This window comes from Bombina bombina, chromosome 6 (genome assembly GCF_027579735.1).
Source record: "Bombina bombina isolate aBomBom1 chromosome 6, aBomBom1.pri, whole genome shotgun sequence".
NCBI lineage: Eukaryota > Metazoa > Chordata > Amphibia > Anura > Bombinatoridae > Bombina > Bombina bombina.
In genome coordinates this window covers 409,799,704-409,815,658 of record NC_069504.1, presented here as the reverse complement: position 1 = coordinate 409,815,658, position 15,955 = coordinate 409,799,704, and the positions used below count along the sequence as shown (strand labels likewise).

The following is a 15,955-nucleotide window of genomic DNA, read 5'->3' as shown; positions in this document are numbered from 1 at the left end:
CTGTGGTTGCAGAGTCCCTGGGTGCTTGGGTATCTGTTATTTTTGTCCACTGCTGCTTAATCACACTGCTGCTTGGTAAGTGCTTAGCGTTTTTTGATTGTGAGAAATACCGCTGCACTGAACGCCTAGCTACACATGTTTCACCTTTTATGCTTAGGGCTTCTTCCCGGCAAATCAGTTTGTGATGTCATCAGGAGGATTTCCTTTTATTCCATCTTTAGGACCTCACATTATCACTCTTCATAGTATTGCAATTAAGGAAGTGGGTGTAATAGTTTGTTCTCTCTGTGCATTATTTCTTTGTTTCCAATCAATTCTTTTAGTTATCAAGGAAATATTGTGAACATTTTTGTATAACATTTCAACTCACAAATTAGTCACTATAAATACCATAACATAATTTAACGAAAAAATAATTTTTCCTACTTTGAAGAGTATACGTAATAATTCTGTTTTTCCTTAGCAATCATACCCAGTTTTGGGAAATAACAGAAAAAAGAAAGATATAAGGCTAGATTTAGAGTTTTGTCAGTAAAGACCCGCGTAGCTAACACAGCTTTTTTTCCCAACGCACCCTTAAGACAACGCTGGTATTTAGAGTTGTCTGAAGGGCTGCGTTAGGCTCAAAAAAGGATGCGTTGAGCCTAATGTGCCGCCACTTCATCCCTCAATACCAGCGTTGCTTACGGTAGCGGTAAGCAGCTAAAAGGTGCTCGTGCACAATTCCCCCATAGGAAACAATGGGGCAGTTTGGGATGAAAAAAACCTAACACCTGCAAAAAAACAGCGTTCAGCTCCCAACGCAGCCTCATTGTTTCCTATGGGGAAACAGTTTCTAAGTTTGCACCTAACATGTACCCCGAGTCTAAACACCCCTAACCTTACACTTATTAACCCCTAATCTGCTGCCCCGCTATCACTGACACCTGTATTACACTATTAACCCTTAATCTGCCGCTCCGGACACCGCCGCAACCTACATTATACCTATGTACCCCATATCTGCTGCCCCTAACATCGCAGACACCTACATTATATTTATTAACCCCTAATCTGCCCCCCCAACGTTGCCGCTACCTTACCTACACTTATTAACCCCTAATCTGCCGACCGGACCTCGCCGCTACTCTAATAAATGTATTAACCCCTAAAGCTAAGTCTAACACCCCCCTAAATTAAATATAATTTTAATCTAACAAAATAAATTAAATATTATTAACTAAAGTCTTCCTATTTAAAACTAAATACTTACCTGTAAAATAAACCCTAATATAGCTACAATATAACGAATAATTATATTGTAGCTATTTTAGGATTTATATTTATTTTACAGGCAACTTTGTATTTATTTTAACTAGGTACAATAGCTATTAAATAGTTATTAACTATTTAATAGCTACCTAGCTAAAATAATTACAAAATTACCTGTAAAATAAATCCTAACCTAAGTTACAATTAAACCTAACACTACACTATCAATAAATAAATTAAATAAATTAACTACAAGTACCTACAATTAAATAAACTAAACTAAATTACAAAAACAAACACTAAATTACAAAAAATAAAAAAAGATTACAAGAATTTTAAGCTAATTACACCTACTCTAAGCCCCCTAATAAAATAACAAAGCCCCCCAAAATAAAAAAAAAATTCCCTACCCTAATCTAAATTAAAAAAGTTAACAGCTCTATTACCTTACCAGCCCTTAAAAGGGCTTTTTGCGGGGCATGCCCCAAAGAAATCAGCTCTTTTGCCTGTAAAAATAAACACAATACCACCCTCAACATTACAACCCACCACCCACATACCCCTACTCTAACCCAAACCCCCCTTAAATAAACCTAACACTACCCCCCTGAAGATCTCCCTACCTTGAGCCGTGTTCACCCAGCCGGGCACCGATGGACCAAAAGAAGACATCCGGAGCGGCAGAAGTCTTCATCCTATCCGGGCAGAAGAGGACATCCAGACCGGCAGACATCTTCATCCAAGCGGCATCTTCTATCTTCATCCATCCGACAAGGAGCGGCTCCATCTTCAAGACCTCCGGTGCAGAACATCCTTCTTCAACGACGACTAGACGAATGAAGGTTCCTTTAAGTGATCCAAGATGGTGTCCCTCGAATTCCGATTGGCTGATAGGATTCTATCAGCCAATTGGAATTAAGGTAGGAAAAATCTGATTGGCTGATTAAATCAGCCAATCATTTTCAAGTTCAATCGGATTGGCTGATCCAATCAGCCAATCAGATTGAGCTTGCATTCTATTGGCTGATCGGAATTGTGTATTTTGTTTTTTTTTACAGGCAAAAGAGCTGATTTCTTTGGGGCATGCCCCGCAAAAGCAGAATTTATGCTTACCTGATAAATTACTTTCTCCAATGGTGTGTCCGGTCCATGGCGTCATCCTTACTTGTGGGAAATATCTCTTCCCCAACAGGAAATGGCAAAGAGTCCCAGCAAAAGCTGTCCATATAGTCCCTCCTAGGCTCTGCCCACCCCAGTCATTCGACCGTCGGACAGGAGGAAAAAAACAGGAGCAACCATAGGGTGCCGTGGTGACTGTAGTTAGAGAAAATAATTAATCAAACCTGATTAAAAAACCAGGGCGGGCCGTGGACCGGACACACCGTTGGAGAAAGTAATTTATCAGGTAAGCATAAATTCTGTTTTCTCCAACATTGGTGTGTCCGGTCCACGGCGTCATCCTTACTTGTGGGAACCAATACCAAAGCTTTAGGACACGGATGAAGGGAGGGAGCAAATCAGGTTACCTAAACAGAAGGCACCACGGCTTGCAAAACCTTTCTCCCAAAAATAGCCTCCGAAGAAGCAAAAGTATCAAATTTGTAAAATTTGGCAAAAGTGTGCAGTGAAGACCAAGTCGCTGCCTTACATATCTGATCAACAGAAGCCTCGTTCTTGAAGGCCCATGTGGAAGCCACAGCCCTAGTAGAGTGAGCTGTGATTCTTTCAGGAGGCTGCCGTCCGGCAGTCTCGTAAGCCAATCGGATGATGCTTTTAAGCCAAAAGGAAAGAGAGGTAGCAGTCGCTTTTTGACCTCTCCTTTTACCAGAATAGACGAGAAACAGAGAAGATGTTTGTCTGAACTCTTTTGTAGCTTCTAAATAGAATTTTAGAGCACGGACTACGTCTAATTTGTGTAACAAACGTTCCTTCTTTGAAACTGGATTCGGACACAAAGAAGGTACAACTATCTCCTGGTTAATATTTTGTTGGAAACAACCTTTGGAAGAAAACCAGGCTTAGTACGCAAAACAACCTTATCTGAATGAAACACCAGATAGGGCGGAGAACACTGCAGAGCAGATAACTCAGAAACTCTTCTAGCAGAAGAAATAGCAACCAAAAACAAAACTTTCCAAGATAACAACTTAATATCTATGGAATGTAAAGGTTCAAACGGAACCCCTTGGAGAACTGAAAGAACTAGATTTAAACTCCAGGAAGGAGTCAAAGGTCTGTAAACAGGCTTAATCCTAACCAGAGCCTGAACAAATGCTTGAACATCTGGCACAGCTGCCAGTCGTTTGTGTAACAAGACAGATAAAGCAGAAATCTGTCCCTTTAGAGAACTCGCTGATAATCCCTTATCCAAACCCTCTTGTAGGAAGGAAAGGATCCTAGGAATCTTAATCTTACTCCATGAGAATCCCTTGGATTCACACCAACAGATATATCTTTTCCATATTTTATGGTAAATCTTTCTAGTTACAGGTTTTCTGGCTTGTACAAGAGTATCTATCACAGAATCCGAAAACCCACACTTAGATAAAATCAAGCGTTCAATTTCCAAGCCGTCAGCTGGAGAGAGACTAGATTTGGATGTTCGAATGGACCCTGTACCAGAAGATCCTGCCTCAAAGGTAGCTTCCATGGTGGAACCGATGACATATTCACCAGGTCTGCATACCAAGTCCTGCGTGGCCACGCAGGAGCTATCAAGATCACCGAGGCCCTCTCCTGCTTGATCCTGGTTACCAGCCTGGGAATGAGAGGAAACGGTGGAAACACATAGGCTAGATTGAAGGTCCAAGGCGCTACTAGTGCATCCACTAGAGCCGCCTTGGGATCCCTGGATCTGGACCCGTAGCAAAGAACCTTGAAGTTCTGACGAGACGCCATCAGATCCATGTCTGGAATGCCCCATAACTGAGTTAATTGGGCAAAGATCTCCGGGTGAAGTTCCCACTCCCCCGGATGGTATGTCTGACGACTCAGATAATCCGCCTCCCAGTTTTCCACTCCTGGGATGTGGATCGCAGATAGGTGGCAGGAGTGATCCTCCGCCCATTCTATTATTTTGGTCACTTCTCTCATCGCCAGGGAACTCCTTGTTCCCCCCTGATGATTGATATAAGCAACAGTCGTCATGTTGTCTGATTGGAATCTTATAAATCTGGCCTTTGCTAGTTGAGGCCAAGCCCTGAGAGCATTGAATATCGCTCTCAGTTCCAGAATGTTTATCGGGAGAAGAGACTCTTCCCGAGACCATAGTCCCTGAGCTTTCAGGGATTCCCAGACCGCGCCCCTTCCTGCTAGACTGGCGTCGGTCATGACGATGACCCACTCTGGTCTGCGGAAGCTCATTCCCTGGGACAAGTGGTCCAGGGTTAGCCACCAACGGAGTGAGTCTCTGGTCTTCTGATCTACTTGAATCACTGGAGACAAGTCTGTATAGTCCCCATTCCACTGTTTCAGCATGCACAGTTGTAATGGTCTTAGATGAATTCGCGCAAAAGGAACTATGTCCATTGCTGCAACCATCAACCCTACCACTTCCATGCACTGAGCTACGGAAGGACGTGGAATAGAATGAAGAACTTGACAAGCGTTTAGAAGCTTTGACTTTCTGACTTCTGTCAAGAAAATCCTCATTTCTAAAGAATCTATTATTGTTCCCAAGAAAGGAACTCTTGTCGACGGAGACAGGGAACTTTTTTCTATGTTCACCTTCCATCCGTGAGATCTGAGAAAGGCCAGAACGATGTCTGTGTGAGCCTTTGCCTTTGAGAGAGACGACGCTTGTATCAGAATGTTGTCCAAGTAAGGTACTACTGCAATGCCCCTTGGTCTTAGGACCGCTAGAAGGGACCCGAGTATCTTTGTGAAAATCCTTGGAGCAGTGGCTAACCCGAATGGGAGCGCCACAAACTGGTAATGTTTGTCCAGAAAGGCGAACCTTAGGAACTGATGATGATCCTTGTGGATAGGAATATGTAGATACGCATCCTTTAGATCCACGGTAGTCATAAATTGACCTTCCTGGATTGTAGGTAGAATCGTTCGAAATGGTTTCCATTTTGAACGATGGAACCCTGAGAAATTTGTTTAGGATCTTTAAATCCAGAATTGGTCTGAAAGTTCCCTCTTTTTTGGGAACCACAAACAGATTTGAGTAAAATCCCATTCCCTGTTCCGCCGTTGGAACTGGGTGTATCACTCCCATTTTTAACAGGTCTTCTACACAATGTAAGAATGCCTGTCTCTTTATTTGGTTTAAGGATAAGTGAGACATGTGGAACCTTCCCCTTGGGGGTAGTTCCTTGAATTCCAGAAGATAAACCTGAGAAACTATTTCTAGTGCCCAGGGATCCTGAACATCTCTTGCCCAAGCCTGAGCAAAGAGAGAGAGTCTGCCCCCTACTAGATCCGGTCCCGGATCGGGGGCTACTCCTTCATGCTGTCTTGTTAGCAGCAGCAGGCTTCTTGGCCTGCTTACCCTTGTTCCAGCCTTGCATGGGTTTCCAGGCTGGTTTGGTTTGTGAAGCATTACCCTCTTGTTTAGAGGATGTGGAGTTGGAAGCCGGTCAGTTCCTGAAATTGCGAAAGGAATGAAAATTAGACTTATTCTTGGCTTTGAAGGCCTATCTTGCGGGAGGGGGTGGCCCTTTCCCCCAGTGATGTCTGAGATAATCTCTTTCAATTCTGGTCCAAAGAGAGTTTTACCCTTGAAGGGGATATTAAGCAATTTTGTCTTGGAAGATACATCCGCTGACCAAGACTTTAGCCAAAGCGCTCTGCGCGCCACAATTGCAAACCCTGAATCTTTCGCCGCTAATCTAGCTAATTGCAAAGCGGCATCTAAAATAAAAGAATTAGCCAACTTGAGTGCGTGAACCCTGTCCATAACCTCCTCATACGGAGTCTCTCTACTGAGCGACTTTTCTAGTTCCTCGAACCAGAACCACGCTGCTGTAGTGACAGGAACAATGCACGAAATGGGTTGCAGGAGGTAACCTTGCTGTACAAAAATCTTTTTAAGCAAACCCTCCAATTTTTTATCCATAGGATCTTGAAAGCACAATTATCCTCGATAGGGATAGTAGTACGCTTGTTTAGAGTAGAAACTGCCCCCTCGACCTTAGGGACTGTCTGCCATAAGTCCTTTCTGGGGTCGACCATAGGAAAATAATTTCTTAAAATATAGGAGGGGGGACAAAAGGTATGCCGGGCTTCTCCCACTCCTTATTCACTATGTCCGCCACCCCGCTTGGGTATAGGAAAAGCGTCGGGGTGCACCGGAACCTCTAGGAACTTGTCCATTTTGCATAATTTTTCTGGAATGACCAGGTTGTCACAATCATCCAGAGTAGATAACACCTCCTTAAGCAGTGCGCGGAGATGCTCTAATTTAAATTTAAATGTCACAACATCAGGTTCAGCCTGTTGAGAAATTTTCCTGAATCTGAAATTTCCCTATCTGACAAAACCTCCCTCATGGCCCCTTCAGATTGGTGTGAAGGTATGACAGAGCAATTATCATCAGCGCCCTCCTGCTCTTCAGTGTTTAAAACAGAGCAATCACGCTTTCTCTGATATGCAGGCATTTTGGATAAAATATTTGCTATGGAGTTATCCATTACTGCCGTCAATTGTTGCATAGTAATAAGCATTGGTGCGCTAGAAGTACTAGGGGCCTCCTGCGTGGGCAAAACTGGCATAGACACAGAAGGAGATGATGTAGAACTATGTCTACTCCCTTCATCTGATGAATCATCTTTGGCAACTTTACTATCTGTGGCAGTACTGTCCTTACTTTGTTTGGACGCTATGGCACAATTATCACACAATTTTGAAGGGGGAGACACATTGATCTTCAAACATATAGAACATAGCTTATCTGAAGGAGCAGACATGTTAAACAGGCTTAAACTTGTCAAGAAAGTACAAAAAACGTTTTAAAACAAAACCGTTACTGTCTCTTTAAATTTTACACAGTGCACACTTTATTACTGAATATGTGAAAAAGTATGAAGGAATTGCTCAAAATTTACCAAATTTTCACCACAGTGTCTTAAAGCATTAAAAGTATTGCACACCAATTTTCAGAGCATTAACCCTTAAAATAAAGAAACCGGAGCCTGTTACAGTTTTAACCCCTCTACAGTCCCAGCTACAGCCTTTGCTGCGACTTTACCAAACCCAGGGGGGAATACGATACCAAAAGAAGCCTTCTAGGAACTTTTCCAACCACTTTCAGATCCACACACATGCATCTGCATGTCTTGCTCTCAAAAGTAACTGCGCAGTAATGGCACGAAAATGAGGCTCAGCCTACAACTGGGAAGGCCCTTCCTGACTGGAAAGGTGTCTAACTCAGTGCCTGACTTTAAAAAACGTTCCCCAAGCTTATAAGTGTGAATTTCAGACATAAACATGTATAAAATGCTCAAATAAATCAATCGATTTTGCCCATAAAAGTGTCTACCAGTTTTATAGCCCATATTAAGCCCTTTATTCTGTTTGAGACTAAGAAAATGGCTTACCGGTCCCCATGAGGGGAAAATGACAGCCTTCCAGCATTACACAGTCTTGTTAGAAATATGGCTAGTCATACCTTAAGCAGAAAAGTCTGCTAACTGTTTCCCCCAACTGAAGTTACTTCATCTCAACAGTCCTATGTGGAAACAGCAAACGATTTTAGTTACTGCTGCTAAAATCATCTTCCTCTCACAAACAGAAATCTTCCTCTTTTTCTGTTTCAGAGTAAATACAGGGAGTGCAGAATTATTAGGCAAATGAGTATTTTGACCACATCATCCTCTTTATGCATGTTGTCTTACTCCAAGCTGTATAGGCTCAAAAGCCTACTACCAATTAAGCATATTAGGTGATGTGCATCTCTGTAATGAGAAGGGGTGTGGTCTAATGACATCAACACCCTATATCAGGTGTGCATAATTATTAGGCAACTTCCTTTCCTTTGGTAAAATGGGTCAAAAGAAGGACTTGACAGGCTCAGAAAAGTCAAAAATAGTGAGATATCTTGCAGAGGGGAAGCAGCACTCTTAAAATTGCAAAGCTTCTGAAGCGTGATCATCGAACAATCAAGCGTTCATTCAAAATAGTCCAACAGGGTCGCAAGAAGCGTGTGGAAAAACCAAGGCGCAAAATAACTGCCCATGAACTGAGAAAAGTCAAGCGTGCAGCTGCCAAGATGCCACTTGCCACCAGTTTGGCCATATTTCAGAGCTGCAACATCACTGAGTGCCCAAAAGCACAAGGTGTGCAATACTCAGAGACATGGCCAAGGTAAGAAAGGCTGAAAGAGGACCACCACTGAACAAGACACACAAGCTGAAACATCAAGACTGGGCCAAGAAATATCTCAAGACTGATTTTTCTAAGGTTTATGGACTGATGAAATGAGAGTGAGTCTTGATGGGCCAGATGGATGGGCCCGTGGCTGGATTGGTAAAGGGCAGAGAGCTCCAGTCCGACTCAGACGCCAGCAAGGTGGAGGTGGAGGTGGAGTACTGGTTTGGGCTGGTATCATCAAAGATGAGCTTGTGGGACCTTTTCGGGTTGAGGATGGAGTCAAGCTCAACTCCCAGTCCTACTGCCAGTTTCTGGAAGACACCTTCTTCAAGCAGTGGTACAGGAAGAAAGGGTATAAAAGAAGAAAATCTAATGACATGGCCTCCTTGTTCACCTGATCTGAACCCAATTGAGAACCTGTGGTCCATCATCAAATGTGAGATTTACAAGGAGGGAAAACAGAACACCTCTCTGAACAGTGTCTGGGAGGCTGTGGTTGCTGCTGCACGCAATGTTGATGGTGAACAGATCAAAACACTGACAGAATCTATGGATGGCAGGCTTTTGAGTGTCCTTGCAAAGAAAGGTGGCTATATTGGTCACTGATTTGTTTTTGTTTTGTTTTTGAATGTCAGAAATTTATATTTGTGAATGTTGAGATGTTATATTGGTTTCACTGGTAAAAATAAATAATTGAAATGGGGATATATTTGTTTTTTGTTAAGTTGCCTAATAATTATGCACAGTAATAGTCACCTGCACACACAGATATCCCCCTAAAATAGCTATAACTAAAAACAAACTAAAAACTACTTCCAAAACTATTCAGCTTTGATATTAATGAGTTTTTTTGGGTTCATTGAGAACATGGTTGTTGTTCAATAATAAAATTAATCCTCAAAAATACAACTTGCCTAATAATTCTGCACTCCCTGTAGTACATACCAGCACTATTTTAAAATAACAAACTCTTGATAGTAGAATAAAAAAACTACAACTAAACACCACATACTCTTAACCATCTCCGTGGAGATGTTGCCTGTGCAATGGCACAGAGAATGACTGGGGTGGGCAGAGCCTAGGAGGGACTATATGGACAGCTTTTGCTGGGACTCTTTGCCATTTCCTGTTGGGGAAGAGATATTTCCCACAAGTAAGGATGACGCCGTGGACCGGACACACCAATGTTGGAGAAAAGCCCTTTTAAGGGCTGGTAAGGTAATAGAGCTGTTAACTTTTTTTCATTTAGATTAGGGTAGGGAATTTTTTTTATTTTGGGGGGCTTTGTTATTTTATTAGGGGGCTTAGAGTAGGTGTAATTAGCTTAAAATTCTTGTAATCTTTTTTTATTTTTTGTAATTTAGTGTTTATTTGTTTTTGTAATTTAGTTTAGTTTATTTAATTGTAGGTAATTATAGGTACTTGTAGTTAATTTATTTATTGATAGTGTAGTGTTAGGTTTAATTGCAATTTAGGTTAGGATTTATTTTACAGGTCATTTTGTAATTATTTTAGCTAGGTAGCTATTAAATAGTTGATAACTATTTAATAGCTATTGTACCTAGTTAAAATAAATACAAAGTTGCCTGTAAAATAAATATAAATCCTAAAATAGCTACAATGTAATTATTCGTTATATTGTAGCTATATTAGGGTTTATTTTACAGGTAAGTATTTAGTTTTAAATAGGAAGACTTTAGTTAATAATATTTCATTTATTTCGTTAGATTAAAATTATATTTAACTTAGGGGGGGGGTTAGGGTTAGTGTTAGACTTAGCTTTAGGGGTTAATACATTTATTAGATTAGCGGTGAGGTCCGGTCGGCAGATTAGGAGTTAATAAGTGTAGGTAAGGTAGCGGCAACGTTGGGGGGGGCAGAATATGGGTTAATAAATATTATGTAGGTGTCGGCAATGTTAGGGGCAGCAGATTAGGGGTTCATAGGGATAATGTAGGTGGCGGCGATGTGCGGTCGGCAGATTAGGGGTTAAAAATATTTATTATAGTGGCGGCGATGTGGGGGGGCCTCGGTTTAGGGGTACATAGGTAGTGTATGGGTGTTAGTGTACTTTATAGCACAGTAGTTAAGAGCTTTATAAACCGTCGTTAGCCCAGAAAGCTCTTAACTACTGACTTTTTTCTGCGGCTGGAGTCTTGTCGGTAGAGGCTCTACCGCTCACTTCAGCCATGACTCTAAATACCAGCGTTAGGCAGATCCCATTGAAAAGATAGGATACGCAATTGGCGTAAGGGGATCTGCGGTATGGAAAAGTTGCGGCTTGAAACTGAGCATTAGACTCTTTCCTGCCTGACTCTAAGTACCAGCGGCCGGCCAAAAGCAGCGTTAGGACCCCTTAGCTTTTGATGGCTAACGCAGAACTCTAAATCTATCCAATAGTAATAATTAAATTACTATCCTTTATCAAAGGAGACAATTTATAAAGAATATATTTTTACTCAAAAAGTTTTTTGTTTTATATTTATTTATAAATTATTTATTTATTTATTTATTTATTTTATATATATATATATATATATATATATATATATATATATATATATATACAGGGAGTGCAGAATTATTAGGCAAATGAGTATTTTGACCACATTATCCTCTTTATGCATGTTGTCTTACTTCAAGCTGTATAGGCTCGAAAGCCTACTACCAATTAAGCATATTAGGTGATGTGCATCTCTGTAATGAGAAGGGGTGTGGTCTAATGACATCAACACCCTATATCAGGTGTGCATAATTATTAGGCAACTTCCTTTCCTTTGGCAAAATGGGTCAAAAGAAGGACTTGACAGGCTCAGAAAAGTCAAAAATAGTGAGATATCTTGCAGAGGGATGCAGCACTCTTAAAATTGCAAAGCTTCTGAAGCGTGATCATCGAACAATCAAGCGTTTCATTCAAAATAGTCAACAGGGTCGCAAGAAGCATGTGGAAAAAACCAAGGCGCAAAATAACTGCCCATGAACTGAGAAAAGTTAAGCGTGCAGCTGCCAAGATGCCACTTGCCACCAGTTTGGCCATATTTCAGAGCTGCAACATCACTGGAGTGCCCAAAAGCACAAGGTGTGCAATACTCAGAGACATGGCCAAGGTAAGAAAGGCTGAAAGACGACCACCACTGAACAAGACACACAAGCTGAAACGTCAAGACTGGGCCAAGAAATATCTCAAGACTGATTTTTCTAAGGTTTTATGGACTGATGAAATGAGAGTGAGTCTTGATGGGCCAGATGGATGGGCCCGTGGCTGGATTGGTAAAGGGCAGAGAGCTCCAGTCCGACTCAGACGCCAGCAAGGTGGAGGTGGAGTACTGGTTTGGGCTGGTATCATCAAAGATGAGCTTGTGGGGGCCTTTTCGGGTTGAGGATGGAGTCAAGCTCAACTCCCAGTCCTACTGCCAGTTTCTGGAAGACACCTTCTCAAGCAGTGGTACAGGAAGAAGTCTGCATCCTTCAAGAAAAACATGATTTTCATGCAGGACAATGCTCCATCACACGCGTCCAAGTACTCCACAGCGTGGCTGGCAAGAAAGGGTATAAAAGAAGAAAATCTAATGACATGGCCTCCTTGTTCATCTGATCTGAACCCCATTGAGAACCTGTGGTCCATCATCAAATGTGAGATTTACAAGGAGGGAAAACAGTACACCTCTCTGAACAGTGTCTGGGAGGCTGTGGTTGCTGCTGCACGCAATGTTGATGGTGAACAGATCAAAACACTGACAGAATCCATGGATGGCAGGCTTTTGAGTGTCCTTGCAAAGAAAGGTGGCTATATTGGTCACTGATTTGTTTTTGTTTTGTTTTTGAATGTCAGAAATGTATATTTGTGAATGTTGAGATGTTATATTGGTTTCACTGGTAAAAATAAATATTTGAAATGGGTATATATTTGTTTTTTGTTAAGTTGCCTAATAATTATGCACAGTAATAGTCACCTGCACACACAGATATCCCCCTAAAATAGCTATAACTAAAAACAAACTAAAAACTACTTCCAAAACTATCAGCTTTGATATTAATGAGTTTTTTGGGTTCATTGAGAACATGGTTGTTCAATAATAAAATTAATCCTCAAAAATACAACTTGCCTAATAATTCTGCACTCCCTGTATATACATACAAATTATTATTTTATTATTTATTTTAAATGTAATACATTTGGGCAAAGTGCCAATATTCATGATGTATATTTTGAGAACTGAAGCCAACTAATGGCATGGAAATAGGAAAGCACTAATGGAAATAAAATAACAATTAGGGTTTTTATATATAACTTATGCTTACACACAATTGCATTTTATTCTAATATTCTGTATTATATATTATTAAAAAAAATAGGTAATCCTGGGCATTTGAGACCTATGTTTCTACTTTAGTGTGCACATATAGGTTTTTAACCCTGTGCACACAAGATAAAATAGACCACTCACAGGTAGTTCACACTATAAGAGTTCTTATTAAAGGGACAGTAAACACCAGAATTGTTGTTGTTTTAAAAGATAGATAATCCCTTAATTACCAATTCCCCAGTTTTGCATAACCAACACAGTTATATTTATACACGTTTTACCTCTGTAATTGCCTTGTATCTAAGCCTCAGCAGACTGCCCCTTATTTCAGTTCTTTTGACAGACTTGCATTTTAGCCAATCAGAACAGTCTCCATGGTAAATTCACGTGCATGAGCTCAATGTTATCTATATGAAGCACGTGAACTAATGCCCTCTAGTGGTGAAAAACTATCAAAATGCATTTAGATTAGAGGCGGCCTTCAAGATCTAAGAAATTAGCATATGAACCTTCTAGGTCCCTTTAATTATTTTCACAATTTAAAAAAAAAGTTTATTTCCAGAGTCAGTTTGACTTTCACTGATATAATTTATTCACTTCCACACAATCCTGGCACAAAAATCTGAGCTTTTTTATTTAAAATTTAATTTGAATGTATTTATTTATTTTTTGCTCACACACCATGTGAAAAGTTAAAGGAAATATTGTATGTGACTATCTTTGGATCTTTTTTTCTAGAATCATCCTTAGCTGAAAATGTAACTTTAGAAGAGTGTAATAACTCTGTTCTCTCTCAAGGCTAAAAACGTTAAGATAAAGCCGTATCAGATTGTGTTTGATGTACAAGCATTGCTCTTATGTGTTTACGTTTCTGTTCTTTAGAGCACTAATACAGTTATCTATTTATTTGTTTTTATTAAAGAATGGAAATTTGCAGAAACATTTGGACTCTGTAGAGAGGGACTTCATTGTTTTCAACAGAGAAAAGTAAGTCCATTCACCTTCCATATTGATACATAACTAGAGAGAGAGGGTAATGGTAGTTGACGGTATAATTAACATGTACATTTGGCAGAAAATCATATTATTCTTGACTGAGCAGGATAGTGTCATTTGTAAGCGTATAAGACACTGTTATGGATTAATTGCAGGTGAGACGAGGGGGTGGGGCACAAAAGAAAGTTGGGAGGTAGAGGGGGGGTAGGGGTGAGAGGGAGAGAGAAAACTCCCATGAGTGCAACAGAAAAAGAAGCAGCAAGCAAAAGAGGTGAAGGTAGAAGAGTTGAAGAGTAGGTTCGGGGTCAGGAGGCTACTGGGTGTGATTTAAACTACATTCATTATAAAACACTTAAAGGGACTTTCCAGTCAAAATTTAAATGCACATAGATTAATTACATCTTTGAATAGAAACATATTTACAATATAAATGTATTGGCAAAAATGCTTCTAGTAAAAGTTATCACCATTTTAGTGTTAGTATTTTATGGCTAGATATTGTTACTGCAGCTGCTAAGATCATCAGTGGGGCTTGTATCATGTCAGCAATTAACAAATTGAGTCATTACCAGATGGTACAAGCACCTTAGGCTCTCAGAGCAAGTGCTGGGTTTAAAATGCTGGTGCACGGAGCATACTTAAATACACTTTTGAAACAGCTATAGCTTTTATTAGAAGCATTTTTGCTAATGCATGTATATTACAAAATTGCTTCTGCTCATTACCAAAATGCATCCATGTGGTTTCCAATTTTTTGCATATATTGTGTCCTGTACAAGAAGAGAGGTAAAGGAGGGAGTAGGGGATTAAACAAAATAATAATATGATTATTATTACTCTTTTATATATATATATATATATATATATATATATATATATATATATAGTTATTTTTTCCTTATGAAATATAGGAAAAACATATACAATAGGAAACATAAGAAAAACCATATACAATAATGTGCATTATAATTTTAACATTCAAATGTTAAGCAAACATTGAACAGTCAGTTATAACAAATGCAATCAGTATTCATTATTTAATCAAAACCAAATGTGCCATAATATGTGGTCATCCCTATGAAATATTCTGCCTCACTTATTACCATGAAGCATCTTGTACAATGCTATAAGCTAATGACTATATAGCACGTATACCCACTGTCATTTCTTTAGTGGTCCTTTCCCTTGCTTGAGGATCAGATCCAGACATTTTACTCCCTGTATTATTTTTTTTCCCTAACCACTTAAACAAAGGCTGTTTTACCTCTGAATGACATTGACAGGTTTCTGTGAGAACTATGGTAAAATACACAATATATTTTCATACAAGTTAAATTGTGAGTAATTAACTATATGGACCAGGTTACGTTTTTTGTCTGGGACAAACAAAACCATTATTTTTAGTAAATAACTTTATTTCTTTAATTACAGAAATATTTTTCATTTCAAAGCTGCATGTGCCCATTTCAGAATTGTTTGTTTGTTTGCTTTTTTGTACAGGAGCTGGCAAAACTTTAATGAAAAACAAGAAAAAGTAACAGTGGCCCAAACCAAAGAAGAAGATGAAGATGGAATGAACAATAACCTACAACAATTATAACAATTATATATACTGTATATGTATATATATATATATATATTTGTGGCTGTTGCAATATAGGACTATAAAAACCACTGGAGCTTATGAAGCCAAAATACTTGATGAAGAATGTGATTTCTTAAGGATTATGCTTACCTAAGTTCTTGCTTTCTTTAGTAGAATGTATGCTTACATACAGCACTTAACTCTTTCAAGTAATTCTGCAACAGACTGTTTTAAATCTTTTTATTTTGTATGTTTTTTTTAATAATATATTTTGTTTACATCTTAACTATATTTTTATTATTTCAGGAAAAGATACTAGATTCTTGTAAAACTCAGTTTATATTCTGTTTATCATTTTCACACAGTAAATAGCAAAATATTAGCATATTGTAAGTAATGTGTGTAAAACTGATTATTATCAAAGGCATATAAAGAGAATATTTTGAGCTTTGTACAAAGTGCAAGATCTCTGTTAGAATTTGTAAAGGAGAATGTTGGTGTG

The 15,955-nt window shown here is 39.4% G+C and overlaps 1 protein-coding gene across 1 annotated transcript in view; it reads left to right on the top strand.

Annotated features, from left to right (window-relative positions):
* Window positions 1-15,522, top strand: part of STK32A (serine/threonine kinase 32A) — a 462,487-nt gene extending 446,965 nt beyond the window's left edge. The window contains exons 12-13 of the mRNA XM_053717146.1: window positions 13,795-13,859; window positions 15,369-15,522. Coding sequence (XP_053573121.1) covers window positions 13,795-13,859; window positions 15,369-15,468 — 165 coding nt within the window. The 3' untranslated portion in view covers window positions 15,469-15,522. The remainder of the gene's footprint in view (window positions 1-13,794; window positions 13,860-15,368) is intronic.
* Window positions 15,523-15,955: the final 433 nt, after the last annotated feature.